Below are 14018 nucleotides of genomic sequence, written 5' to 3' on the forward strand. Positions count from 1 at the left end.
ATCCCTTTCTGCTGGTGAATGCGGCCTGAGCCGTACTGTGCAATCCAGCTAACGCTTTCTGTACATCTTCAAAAAAAGTGTAGAGGAGAGACCAGTGGCAACTTGAGGGGAGTCTGCTTAACAGTCAGCGAATTTTGGAAAAGGAGGGGTATCAGGAAAGAGGAGGAAGGGAGAGAGTTTTATGACACTTCTGCTGCAAATGCAACTCCCCTTTAACCGGCTGCTGTCCTGTCTGTATTTGAGAAAGAGCCTGATGTGTTGCCTGCTTCTCCCTCTGATTCTCAGTGTCTGGCCCGTGTGGCCAGTCCATGTGGCTATCAGTGCACCTCGGGGGAATGAATGGCATCTCATTTCAGAGACAAATATGAAAGCAAGACTGTCAGCCACTGAGTCCAAGGGACAAAACAGAAGAGCCTGGATGATTTGGGCCACTCTTGGTTTAAAAGACTGTGTCCTGATAGAGAACAGACCTGTGGTTGCCAAGGGGAAGGGAGGGAGGGAGAGGGATGGACTGGGAGTTTGGGGTTGGCAGACGCAAACTATTATATTTAGAATAGATAAACAACAAGGTCCTACTGTATAGCACGGGGAACTATAGTCAATATCCTGGGATAAACCATAATGGAAAAGGATATGAAAAGAAGAATGTCTGTATGTGTATAACTGGGCCCCTTTGCTGTACAGCAGAGATGGGCACAGCATTGGAAATCAACTCTACTTCAATAAAACATTCGTTAAAATAAATAAAACACTGTGTCCTGTTTTAGGACCTGTCCCATTTCATCGGGTGACATCCCCGTAGCTGTGGCCAAGAGAGACCATCGCATCAAGATGCAATAATGTTGTGCCTTTGGAAAGAAGGGGTTATCTTCCCCTCTAGTTGTATCACATATAAAATGGGAAGAGAAACTTCAACCCTGCCCTAGTATGGCGGTGTCATGGGTATAAGAATTTAAAGGTACAGTAAAGCCTTTTGTAAGCTGCAAAGTGGAGGGAGGAGATTATTAATAATATTTCACCAGTAGCCAGGTATGGTAACCTGCAAGCTCTAACTAACAATCAGCCCTTTTCGGCAGAAAATAAGCGATGTATCAGAAAGAAAGGGTGGGAGGGAAGCTCAGGATCAAGGCTCCACATGGGATGTCTCGCCCTCGAATCAGGGATGCTATAAGGCCCGCAGTGTGTCTGCAAGCCTTAAGGGTTTGGTCAGCCTTTAGTTATTCAGGTCATGACCCCAATCTGTCAGCTCCTTCTGACTCTACTTCCCTTCTTATCTGCCCTAGACCATCAGGTCAACCACTCGCTCCCGTAGCATCAGATCCCTTGCCCTGCCCACCCATGCAGCAGATGCCTCGGCCTGGATCATTCCACGGGTCCACCTCCTCGGCAGGGCTCTGGAGCAGGGCTGAGAAAGTCCTGCAGCCAGGAGGAACGGTGCCCCTTCCATGCTCCGTGTACAGTCTCCACTGGGTTTGCAGCACCACCTGGCACTCCTTCCGCACGCCTCTGTCAGCATCTTCCAGTCTCCACGGCACCTTTTCCCAACCTGATCACTCTCTGCGGGCCACCCAGCTCAGGCCCACTCTCTGCCCTCTCACTGCATGACCTCCCCTTCTACTGCGGAAAGAAATACCCTGGACCTCCCTGCCCCAGGCCCCTGCCTTCCTCTGTGCCCCCCTCCTGCTACCAATCCCTCCCGCCTCCACTGGCACCCGCTCCCAGCACGGCCCCGCCTCCAGGGGCCCACCTTGCCCCCCATGGCCCTTCCCCTTCGCTGGCACTAGCCCCCTGCCCCGTCCCTCCCCAGACCCGAAATCACTTTTAGCTCTTTTCTCTTTCTGGGGGGGGGCCGTGCCTCGGGGCTTGTGGGATTTCAGTTCCCTGAGGGATCGAACCCAGGTCCCCTGCAGTGAAAGCATGGAGTCTCGACCACTGGACCACCAGGGAAGTCCACCTTTCTCTCTTTGCTAATGCCCGGGATGCTGCTGCCCACAGCGGTGAGAGGAATGCCTGCCTGCGGGACGGTTGTGAGGATTCCCCATTCCTACGTTTTCCTGCCCCTTCGGGGGTCACTGGGCTCATGCGCTTCCCTCCTGATCTGACAGCTCTTCGTTTCCTCGGGGGCTCTCTCCCTTGCTCATCTAGTCCTCAGCTCTCCTTCCACATAACACCAGTAACAATACTACAGTAACTCATGTTTTCACATTCCAGGCACTGACTCAGCCCGCTGTCCCATGTGGCCACTGGGCACTGCAAATGTGGCCGGTGTGGCGGAGGACCCAAACTTTAAACCTCATTTTAATTAACTTACATTTCCAACCAAAAGTGGGGTAAAATAGTTTTCCAGCTGAATAGTTAAACATAGCTTTATTGTTTTGGTAGGACTAGCTTTTACTTTAATTGTAGAAAATTCGAATCCAAACTGAGTGGGCTACAAGTATAAAATATGCAGGGAGTTTCAAAGACTTAGAACAGGAAAAAAATATGAATGTAAGGTGCCTCATTAATGATTTTTTTATACTGATTATATGTTGAGATGGTAGTATTTTGAATATATTGAGTTTAACAAAGTATATTATTAAAATCGATTTCAGCCATTTCTTTTGCCTTTTCCACGTGGCTACATTTAAGATCACCCGGACGGCTTGCACTGCATTTCTGGTGGAGAGGGCTGGTAAAGCACTCTATGTGCTCATTAAAAGGGTTCAACTATTATCCCGATTTTACAGATGAGGAACTTGACACTCCAAGAGTTTAGGTAACTTGCCCAAGGTCACACAGTTACTAGGTGCCAAAGTCTGACTTCTTTTTCTAAGCATTCTGCTTACAAAGTGTTTTCACTTGGACTTGTTGAAAATCCTACTGGGTTACCAGAAAAAAATAAAAAGAAAGAAAGAAGAATGAAGAAGAAACCTATGTCCCTTTGTGGCCTGGCACAGAGGCAGGCATGCAGTAGGCTCTCACTCAATGCTTGTCCCGTGAGTGAGTGACTGGTGACACTGAGGGCGTGCGCCCTGCGTCCCCACCTGTGCGTAGCGCCCGCTGCAGATGGTGCCTCTCCAGTCCGGAACGTTGATGCAGTCTGGGTGCCGGACCAGCCAGTTGTCGTCCTTGGTGAGGTAGGACCCGGGGTACTCGGACACGGAGCCATCCACGTCATGGAACACCGACGTCTTGTCCCCGTCCATATCCAGCTGGTTGAACCAAGGCCCAGGCTCTCCGAAGAACACTCTGGAAGTAATCTAAACACAGCCCAGGAATGTGAGGCTGGACCAGAAGCTGAAGGGAAGCAGCAGCTGTCGTCAGGCCAGGGCGAAGTTTCCGATTTCCAGACGTTACAAACCAGCCAAACCAAAGATGCTCTGGGGCAGCACAGGAAAGCGCATGGCTGACCTCTCGGATGGAGCCAGAGAAACAGCCAGACGTTCACTGTGCCTCAGCTCTCAGACCCAGCACGTTATTCTGGCCTCTGCTCACTGGAGGGTTGGCTGCTGTGTGTGACCCTGGAGAGAGCTCTGATACGTGGCTCAAAGCACTGCAGGGATGGGGAGGCAGGCACAGGAGTGTGTGCGTGTGAGAGTGTGTGTGCGCGCGTGAGTGTGAGTGAATGTATCTATGTGTGTGTGCGCACGCGTGTGTGCGTGAGTGGGTGTGAGTGAATGTGTGTGTGTGAGTGTGTGTATGTGGAGAGGGAATGAGGCTGAGTGGCAGTGAATGTATGAGAAAGTACATATACATGTATAATAAACGCACACACACACGTCGCATGGCTATGCGGGAGAGAGAACGTGTGTGAGAGTGTGCGGCGTGTTTCAGGAAGTCAGTCTTTCAACATGAGCCCTTGGAGATTTCCACGACTGACCTCTTTCAGGCCCTCGGTGGCCTGAGTAAGGAAATTCAGTAACTTGAGTTTCACATCTTTTCGCTCAGGCTGCCAGGAACTGGGCAGACAGGCAGAGGGCAGGAGCAGAGGGCTGGAGGAGGAATGGAGGTCTGGGCAAGCTGTAACCCAGAGAAAAGGCACCAGGAGCCCCGGACCTGCCTCGTCTCAAAGCGCAGCCCTTTGTCCTGACCTCCTCACCCCCGGCTCCTAACTTGTTGGCTGCCTAGGGCTAGGAGGGCCCTGTTTATGTTCCACTCTCCGGGAGAAATTAAACAGAGCATCTTCAGCAACGATTCCTTTGGGAATTGCTGGGGGTTTTTTTGGTTTGTTTTTTTTTTTCTTTTTTTTTTTTTTTAGATGAATGGTGCTAACTGAAGTGGCCCGGTCACCAGACTCGGTAGGTCGAACCCAAGAGCCTTGGAGGACCAGAGCCTCAGAACCTTGAGGGCAGTGGAAAGTTCCTTCTGAGGCTTGGGTGGGTCCTGAGCAGGGTGAGGGCAAGGGGGCATTTACCCAGACTTGACCTGTGGGGCAAACTACACTTGTACTTTTCCAGTTTGGATGCAGACAGACCTGGGACGTGGCCCAGCCTGCTTGGAGAAGAATGTTCAACCCCTGCGGTGGTGGCAACGGCTCAAACTCCAGGCCCCGCAGGGACTTGTGAATCACCGCCCAAGGTCTGGGTTTGCCGGGAGCTCGCCCTGGTGCCTCGAGGACTCACCGGGACGTCCTCAAAGGCAATGCCGGTTACGTTGTTATGGGGGCAGCTCTGCCAGGCGTTGTTCAGGCGGAAGGCCAGGGCGCTGGTGTGCCGGCCCTCCAGGGCTGCAAACTTGCGGAAAGTGCAGTTCTGGATGTTGATGGGGCCGTCGTAGAACTGAATTCCTCGGATCGGGAAATTCCTATGGAGTTAAGCAAGCCAGATGTCAGGCTGATTGCCATGCTGTGCCGCAACACTGTTCACACCCTCCGAGGTGGATGGTAAGAGACCTTCTGGGTAAACCATTCCTGATTCCCATCCCCCAAACTCCCCCTCTAACAGAACATTATTGAGGCATTAATGAATTCACTGAGAGAGCATTTATGGACACAGTAAATGTCAATAAATGATTACTGGATGAATTATTGGATGGATGGATGGATGGATGGATGGAGAGATGGATGTCTAGCTGCTGGCTTGGGGTTTGAGAGACGGTCCTCTATACAAACATTTCCCCAGGGCTTCCCTGGTGGCGCAGTGGTTGAGAGTCTGCCTGCCGATGCAGGGGACATGGGTTCGTGCCCCGGTCCGGGAAGATCCCACATGCCGTGGAGCAGATGGGCCCGTGAGGCATGGCCGCTGAGCCTGCGCGTCCGGAGCCTGTGCTCCGCAACGGGAGAGGCCACAACAGTGAGAGGCCCGCGTACCGCAAAAAAAACAAAAAACAAACATTTCCCCACATATTCCCATCCTATGAAGAGGCATTGGATAAATAAATATTACCGGAGAGAGCCAGTATCGTGTCCCTTGGGAGAGTAGAGCCATTACTCATTATCGCCTTGGTCTCAGTTGCTATAGCAATTTAATTAGATTAAGACCCAGATGAGCTTTCTCTCTGTGAGTAAGCCTTTCGATGGGCAGTACGCGGGGTTTGGGAAACTAGGGAGAGGAAGGACACAGAATGGAAGGTGATAATGAAACGGAAAAATAGCTGCATGGTGATGTTTCAAGCATCCCTAGAAGGGAGGGCAGGCCCCCTTGGGAGGGCAAGACTGTGAACTGCCAGGGGACCCCGAGAAGGGCCTGATACCCCAGAGGCAGGGAAAGATGGAGGAAGAGGCAAAAGGCCTGGAGCTGGAGCTACAGGAGGGGCTGGAGGAGAACTGGGGACTTGGAAATTCTGCCTTCGGCCCAGCAAGGGGGCAGGGTGCTCGAGATGCCTCTCTCCTTTGCCACGGACTCCTGAGCAGGGCGTGGGAAACAAGGGCCTAGGAGGGGCTGGCTGGGCCGATCCTTTTTGGGCCTGGCCCCAAAGCTAGGCTTGCTCATTCTTCAAGCCCAATGTTTACGCTTTTACTGGTATCTCGACTTCTGGGTCAGGGCCTTCTCCTTCCATGGTGAACATAGAGAAGAAAGGGCAGAAAGAGGGACAAGAAAGCAGAAAAGGGCAATCTATGGGGAGAAGTCACATTCCAGCTGGTCCCTACTTCAGCGCTGAGCTCCCCTCACCAGATACGGTTCCCTGAGGAAGGGCCTGGTGGCACCAGTCTCGGCAATGTCCCTGCAGCACACGGTGTGCCAAGGGCTTCTGGTATTTCTGTATTTTTATATTTGCAATTGATGAATGTCGTCGCCTTGAATCCTGGCTCTCACGGAGTGGCGCCATGCATTTTTCCATTTAAGGTATCTTAGGGACAGCCCGTTCTCACTGGCTCTATATTTAAACTGTGTGCTTACTCTACCCTTGGACCCCGACCCAGGCCCATACGGGATGAATCCCTCACGATCAGGACCGTGGGGTCCTGGGCTCCTGCTTACAAATGCAGTTTGAGGGACCTGCCTAAGTCTGACAAAGCTGTCAGGCCTCCATAAACAAACTCACCTCTGGAAGTCGTCAGAACGTTCTGGCCCTGGGGAGGCTGGTAACCCTCAGCAAAGAAACCCAAATATGCAAACCCAGCGTTGCTCATAAAAATGATCTGAAGGGACGGCCACACCGCTCAGGCTAGACAGGAACAAGGGCTTCTGGACCACTCATGCCAAAGGAGACTGTGGTTCTCTCTGCAAACTCTTTTCAAAGATACCCATCCCACGAGGGCTGGGAGTTTAGGCCTATGTCCTACCTGTAGAGGCAGGAAGGACATATTCCTAGAGAAAGAGGGAAAAGCTCAGAGGGGCAGAAAGGGCTCATCCTAGCCCGCTGCTGCTTGTGGCTCTCTGGCTTGAATTCCTGTCTGAACAGAAACACCATCAGAAGGAGAGACTTCCTCACCACGGACCCAAGCTGCAGCTTTCCGAGGAATTAACCAAGTCCCTTTGCTCCGTTGGTGCGTCCGCTCTCCAAGTCACCCCCTCCCTCTCCAACCACCTGCTTATCATCCAGCAGCAGAGAGCCTGTGACCCTCCAGGACAGGCATGCTCTTGTGCTGTTTAACAAACCTGACTGCTAGAAAACTCCTTCCTGCACAAAACCAATTCTAACCCTAACACAGAGTGAGTTTCATCCTGTATGCGCACAGCAGCCCTGAGAATGTGTGACAGCATCTCCCGGGCTCTTCCCCCACGTCTGGTCCCAGCCTCTGGTTGAAGATCCCAATCTGTGTGTGACTATCACTCTGCCACCGTCAGAGGTGGATGAGATGCTCCCAGTGGGGGTGCTGTCCGAGGAGAGAGGAAGCCATGGTCACCCATCCTGGACACTAAATTCCCGTTAACGTAGCTCAGAACAACGTTTTATGTTTTGACAGCTGTGTCTCCCTGTTGACTCATATTCGACACAGTTTTTTTGACTTCTCTTTCTGATTCTAGATTTCACCCCCCTGCTGGTTAATCTCAATTGTTTCAGTGATTTCTCTGACCAGTAGAGGACAGAGGAATTCATAGTCCACAGGTAGAAATCACATCCTAGCATCTTTCCTTCCACTGCTGTCGTTCAGGTTAAGCCACGCAGAACAAAGAAGCTGCCGTGCTTGCAAACCTACTGGCCTATGGGGAGGGTCCTTCCGCTGTGGTCCAAGCCACCTGGGCCCCAGATCCTGTTGTCCATCATCTCTGTCCCCACGTTGCCACTCTCGCCAACAAACAAGCTGTTCTTGACCTCCTGCTTGGAGCCATCGTCATACGGGAAGGTCCCACCACTGTAGAGAGAAGATGTCCGGAATGAGACGTCCAGAGACAGCAACCCACAGGGTGCCAAGGGCAATGACTGGCTCTTACCTGGCCAGGGTCAGGCCAATGCCATTGTCAGCAAACCTGGGGACAAGAGCAGACAGTCAGTGAAGTCGTGGAGGGAAGGACTCCTCCCTGCCCTGCTGTCATACCGTGGATCCTGTGTAGGGGAGGGGTCTTTGCATAAGCACGGGGTTTGCTGAGGGAGCAGGCTTACACGTTCTGCGTAATGGGATCGCCTAGATCCCCACCCACACAGTGTCTGACTCCAAAGAGAAAAGAGTGAACGCAGGGGCTCCCAGCGTTTGGCGCCACGTTGCATTAGCAGCGTTCAGACTGGACTCCACGGGCCTCCCTCTCCAGCCCACCCCCACCTGTGATTCCAGGGCTCAGTGGGATACTGGACCAAAGGGACGTGGAAGGTCTTGCCACCCTCAGGACCAGCCCGCCCTGGGTAACGGTGGGGGTACATGGATGCCGTTCCATTGCCCGTAGCCATCCTCATTACTGTTTCAGCCACAGCAGGAAGGACCCTGATAGCTGATTTCTAACTTTCCCAGAAGTCAGGCGGACATTGGCCCTGAGAAGTAAGTTTGCAATTACACTGCAGCGATCTCATCAGCTCCCTTTTGCCGTTGTCCATTTTGCGGGCCAGGAGGAGCACGTGTCTGGAGGAAGTCTGGCTGTGAGTGATAAGGGGTCCCACAGAATCTGAGCCGAGCCTTGGGTCTGCGCTGCCGTGGACCGTGGGTCCAGATATGGTGGCTGCCTTCACCTCCTTTGTCCCAGGGGTGAACATCCCCTCCAAGCGCCACTCTCTGCTTCCTAAACTCCGGTGGCTTCACGGCATCCAGAAACCTAAGCCCAATCCTTGCCCTCATGCTTCAGGCCCAAGTGAATGCACTTTCCCTCTGCTCCAGGGAGGGTCCCGGCCGCCTGAAGTCTCCCTAGTTCCCGGTTTGCTTCTGCGCGCCCTGTTCCCCGTCCTCCGGGACGCGTGCACTTCTCCCTGTCTGAAGCCCATCCAGTTCAAATTCACTGTTCAAGGCCCGCCTTCCAGGGCCCTGTGCTCTCTAGTTCTCTCCCAGGACTCCCTGATTTTTGTTTCCCAGGCTCTTCATGGTTTTTCCTTACCACCGCTGTCCCCCAGTGCTCTGCCCAAGGTCCTCTTGTTCTGCACTGTGCCCCTGGGGACGGCATGAGGACTCACAGCCTCCACCCCTACCAGTCTGCTGGTGACTCTAAAATCAGCCGCCCTTCCCCCCTGCACTTCCAGACTTTGGTGTATTTCCACGGGGGTATCCCAAAAGCATCTCAAACTTAACACACATAAAGCAAAACAGTTACCGTCCACCCAAGCCTGTTCCCTCTCCCGAAGCGCATTTTCACCTAAGTTCTCACTGTAACTCCTTCTCCTCTGGACCACTGCCATATTATTAGTTGTCCCTCCCACTTCTAGGAGTGCCTCCACCCACGGAGTGGTTTGCTGGAGCGACCTTCCTAAGAAACGGACACCATGGCCAAAGGCTCAAAGCTTCTCAAGGGATCCCCGTCTTCTGTCAGCCCCTGGCTGTGCCCACTCACGGGACGACAACCTCTGCACCAGCCAGATTCTGGGCTACCTTGGAAGGAGGCTGGGGAAGGCTTAGAAGATCCAGCCCCGCTGGCAGGGGAGTGCTTCACAATTTGTCTTTCGGCTGCAAGTCTGGCATCCACTCCCCTACGGGGACCTGAACTTCCAGCAATCTAGACATTCACTGGAGGCAGAACACAGCAGAGAAGTTTAGCTTTGACCCCCATCTGTTTCCTCTTTCACTCGGCTCTTGCATAATTTCTCTCTCAAGTGGCCTTGGGCCTCTATTCTAGGGATGAGCAGCTCTTCTCATTGACTAGCGTCTTGTGTTGCAGGAAAGTTCTTCCTGCTACTGAGTGGAAATCAGCCCAGGTCTGCAACCTCTGCTCTCTAGAGCCACTCAGAGCAAGCCTGCCTCCCGTCTGACACCCTAAACGCCCTTCAGAAGCCCAGAAGAGGCTCTCTTCTTCCCTTTCCCCTCTCCCCAAAACTCTCAAAATCCTCTTCTATCCCTTCCTCTCTTCTCTGACCCCACAAAAAAACCCGCCCCGGTTTCTCTGCCAGCGACATTCCCTTTCCATCCCTGTGTGTGTCTGGCTCTCTCTGGGGTCCATCCATGGGTCAGTGTCTGTCTTGCCCAGGCCTCTGCTTTTCTGAGAAGCCTTTACACGTGTGAGCGTGTGTGTGTGTGTGTGTGTGTGTGTGTGTGTGTGTGTGAACTCTGTTTCTCTCCTCACACACTCTCACTTCCTCTTGCTCCTTTCACAAGCAAGTCTCCCTTCACTTCTCCTTTAACTGGTCATGATAAAATGGAGAAATACACTTATTTCCCATGTAGAGTTTCTGATTCCCATTTTTTAACAGTAAAGGGAGTTGAGGAGAACATTTCATGCTACTCCCTTAGCGGAAGTCCCAACTCAGCTGCCGGTCCCTCCGGCTCTTGTCCAGTGTGGGCCGTGGCTCTCCATGGGGACCTTATATCAGAACTCGGGGTTCCTCGTCTTTTTCCTCTGCGCCTTGGAGTCTGATGTGCTGGTATTTGAAGTCCCAGTTCAACTATTCACCTTTCGGAAAATTCATTCAACTGAGCCTCATTGTCTAAGATGGAGATGAGAATTTATATCTCCAAGAAACATGGTAAGAAATAAATGCAACCAAGGATCCAGCACACAGTAGGTACCTAGAAAGTGTCGGTTTCCTTCCTGCTTCCTTCCTTCCTTTCGCTGACTGGTTATATGACAAGTTACGTGACTTACAGCCAAGCCCAGTGACTATTTGGGGGCAAGTCATGCCCCACAACCCTTGGCACGGTGGGCTGAAGACACATGCTGCTTCTAGGGGGTTCTCTGGGTCACTGCCCGCTGCCATTCCATGCTTCTGCCTGGGTGGGCGACCAGAAGGTCAAACATCGGTATGTCTGGATTCCTCTCTCTGTCTCGCTCGTGTCTGTCCCCTGCCCAGGGGAGGAGCATCGTCCCACGCTGTGCCAACGTCACACTCACCGGCAGCTGTCCAGCCACACGTCCCCGCCACGCAGCCAGGCCCCATGGTCCTGGTTCTTGTAGGCAGTGAAGTGCTTGATGATGGCCGGCTCCCGGGGCTTCAGCGGGTCAGCGTCCTGGTGGGGGCTGTACCTGGAACACAGCATGGGGAGGCACAGGTGGCCGTGTTGAGGGGACGCCTGAACTGACTGCCTTCTGGGCAGTGAGTTTCTCTCTGCTTATGGTGCCCGGAAGACTCGGGCTAAACAGCAACCGACTCACACCCCCTGGGCTCTGCAGGGAACTTCCTGAGCTTGGTGCGGAAATCAGAGGTCTTTTCCCCAGGGTCCAGCCCCATGCATCCTACAGACATGTCACTGCTCTTGTTATCATCACCACTGGGGAACCCCGCCGCCCCAAGGAGGGGTCAAATCACAGAAGGAAGTTCAGACAGCCAGCCCCAAGCCTGGCATGTAATGCAGCCCTGTGGCCGGGAAGGGGAGTCTGAGGTGCCCAGCTCTCTACTCCCCTGGGGGTAACCTTGACCTGGTGCCTTTCCTGGGCTTCTACATCTTAGCCACCAAATGGAGCACTGAGCCTGGGTGCTCCTGATGTCTTCCATGTCATGCCTTCCATGGACATGATCATGTCATTGGTGTTACCCACTTTTTTTTTTTTTTTGTGGTATGCGGGCCTCTCACTGCTGCAGCCTCTCCCGTTGTGGACCACAGGCTCCGGACGCGCAGGCTCAGCGGCCATGGCTCACGGGCCCAGCCGCTCCGCGGCATGTGGGATCTTTGCGGTCCGGGGCACGAACCCGTGTCCCCTGCATCGGCAGGCGGACTCTCAACCACTGCGCCACCAGGGAAGTCCCCGGTGTTACCCACTTTTGACAGAGACCAAGCACTTGGTCTCCTTAAAGGGTACTGATTTTCCTAGCTACCTTGAGGTTTTGACAGCATCTCTTAAAAGCAGCTCCTGGCCTTGGGCTGAGCTCCAGATGTACCTATAGGTACAACCTGAATGTTCCTATTAAATTGATAGCGAAATTCCTCCCTTCTTTTCTCTTCACCTTTTTATCCTGGTCCAACCTGCTGGGGCCCTGGCCAGTCCTGTCAACTTATCAAAAAGCAGGTATTGGATTTTGCTGATTTTTTTAGAAACCTCTCAGAATTTCTTTTCCCATCAGCTGGTGAAGCCTCAGCCCTGACTCAGATTTGGCCCTGCTCGATGTTCACCATGGTACCCCCAGCAACGAGCTCCATGCGCAGCACACAGAACGTGCCCATAGAATTACCTGGCGGAGATAATGGAGAGGAAGGGCCGCTTGTCCTTGGCGGAGGCCTGGGTAGTTTTGACCCCGTTGTCTATGATCATGCCAGCCTGGGGAGAGGGGACATTCAGGGACACATGAGCTCGGACAGCAGATTGCAGGCATCTTCTCACACCCAGCCTCACTGCGTACTCTTGAATGCTCCAGTGAAACCAGCTTCCCTCTCAGGACGCATTAATAGAAGTAGGGGGTCTGCAACGAGGGAGGTGAAGAACCTGCATTGCTCTGCATTGCTCAAGTCAAATCTGGAATAAGGTGTCCTCTTGGAGGTACAGATGAGGACCTTGAGGTTTAGAGGGGTTAAGTATCTTGTCCAAGGCCACACAGCGAAGTCCATGCCCCAAACTCACACTGCATTGGGCAGTTATAAGCCCAGGCCCCAAATTGAGGATGACAGATATGATTTCTTGGGAAATGTGTCTGCAGTGATGCAAAGAAGATGCCGAACTTAAGTCCCGTCTTTACCTTGGGGCAGGGGTCTGGGAGCCTTCCCCAGTCTTGTCTTGGCTGTCGCCTGACCCAAGGAAAGAACCTCGCTTTCTTATTTGGCTCCAAAGGTGTCCACTTTGTCAGCCATGGGTGAGTGGGAGTGAGGCTGCCCAGTGAGGCCCCGTTCAGTCCGCCTTCAGGGCTGGATTCCCTTGGCCTCCTAGGGAGGCTTGGACTCCTTCTTTACAGAACTGGAGGACACTGGCTATTGTGATCTTCAACTGACTTCTAATTAAGCAGTGGTGATGGGAGTCAAGAGAAGTGGGACTTGATTCCCAGTTGTTCTCTCATGAGCTAGGACCTTAGGTAAATCCCTTCACCTCTCGGGCCTCAATTGCAGTCTGTGTAAGATGGGATGAAAACACTGAATTCCTGCTGTGAGGACCAAATAAGAGAAGCCACGTGAAGAGTCTGGGAGCAGGACCCTCACACGGTGGCACGGAGTCAGGGCTCACCAGGCGTGAACACCACGCGCGGGGCTCCTCCTTGGCTCGGAACCCATCCGGAATCCAGGCAGCGGAATCCACCCAGCTCGAGGATCCTCTTTGCTCCTTTCCCACCCTGCCACCCCCGAGGGCCCCTCCCTCCATCTGTGGCCAGGAGTCCTTGCCTAGTTCCCTGTTGGAAACCATCCTCCCTCACGTGTTCCTCCCCTTTCCAACCTCTCCAAACATCCAGGTACTGCGTGGCCTACCTGCGGCTCATAGGAAGGCTTCTCAACGAAGGGATCTCGACAAGGAGTACCGCCCCTGCTTCCCACAGCCCCCAGAGCCTCTGCACCTGCTCCGTAAGGAGACGGCTCTCCCAGGCACACCCCACCTCCTAGCTGTATACACAGGTCTATTCTGAGATTACTTCTCATCTTCATGGGCTTCTCCCTAGTTGAGTCTCTTTGGTTTTGACACTGAATGCATCCATTCTCCTCTAGGACCCTCTGTTTCTTCATCTGTACCACTAGGGAGCGGCCCAGAAGAACAGCCTTGACATTCGGGCCTCTATCTGCACACTGCCCCTGCGTCCCCAAGACCACCTCTGTCCCCAGCACAGCATCTCTGGTCTCAGCCTTGCTTCCCAGCTCCATTCCCACGTGCCCATGACTCTGGTCTGTCTGGATGCTGTCCTCAACGGGGGGCCCTTGACACACCCGAGAGCCCAGTCCCTTTCCCCAGCACCTCGCTTGGTGCTGGACACACAGAACTACTGATGAGCAAACGAAGATGACAGAAATGTCTGTTTTCCACCTGCCTCCCTAGCACTGCATGGATGGAGGACCCGCTTCCCAGAAAAAAAAAGCGACCAGAGGAGAGGATGCTAATGCTACCTTCATCTTCCTGCAGAACCAGGTCCTGACCTTCCCTAGCTCACAGATCAGGCCTGGCTTTTTGGGGTCA

The 14018-nt window shown here is 53.2% G+C and overlaps 1 protein-coding gene across 3 annotated transcripts in view; it reads right to left on the reverse strand.

Moving 5' to 3' along the window:
* CEMIP (cell migration inducing hyaluronidase 1) overlaps nucleotides 1-14018 on the reverse strand; it is a 162912-nt gene that overhangs the window by 14487 nt on the left and 134407 nt on the right. For all 3 annotated transcript variants that reach the window (XM_033852225.2, XM_073801463.1, XM_033852228.2), the window contains exons 17-22: nucleotides 12103-12188; nucleotides 10827-10958; nucleotides 7800-7835; nucleotides 7565-7720; nucleotides 4605-4785; nucleotides 3027-3242 (exon numbers count right to left, since the gene is read on the reverse strand). In XM_033852225.2, the coding sequence (XP_033708116.1) occupies nucleotides 3027-3242; nucleotides 4605-4785; nucleotides 7565-7720; nucleotides 7800-7835; nucleotides 10827-10958; nucleotides 12103-12188 (807 nt within the window). The remainder of the gene's footprint in view (nucleotides 1-3026; nucleotides 3243-4604; nucleotides 4786-7564; nucleotides 7721-7799; nucleotides 7836-10826; nucleotides 10959-12102; nucleotides 12189-14018) is intronic.

Source organism: Tursiops truncatus, chromosome 2 (genome assembly GCF_011762595.2).
Source record: "Tursiops truncatus isolate mTurTru1 chromosome 2, mTurTru1.mat.Y, whole genome shotgun sequence".
Taxonomy (NCBI): domain Eukaryota; kingdom Metazoa; phylum Chordata; class Mammalia; order Artiodactyla; family Delphinidae; genus Tursiops; species Tursiops truncatus.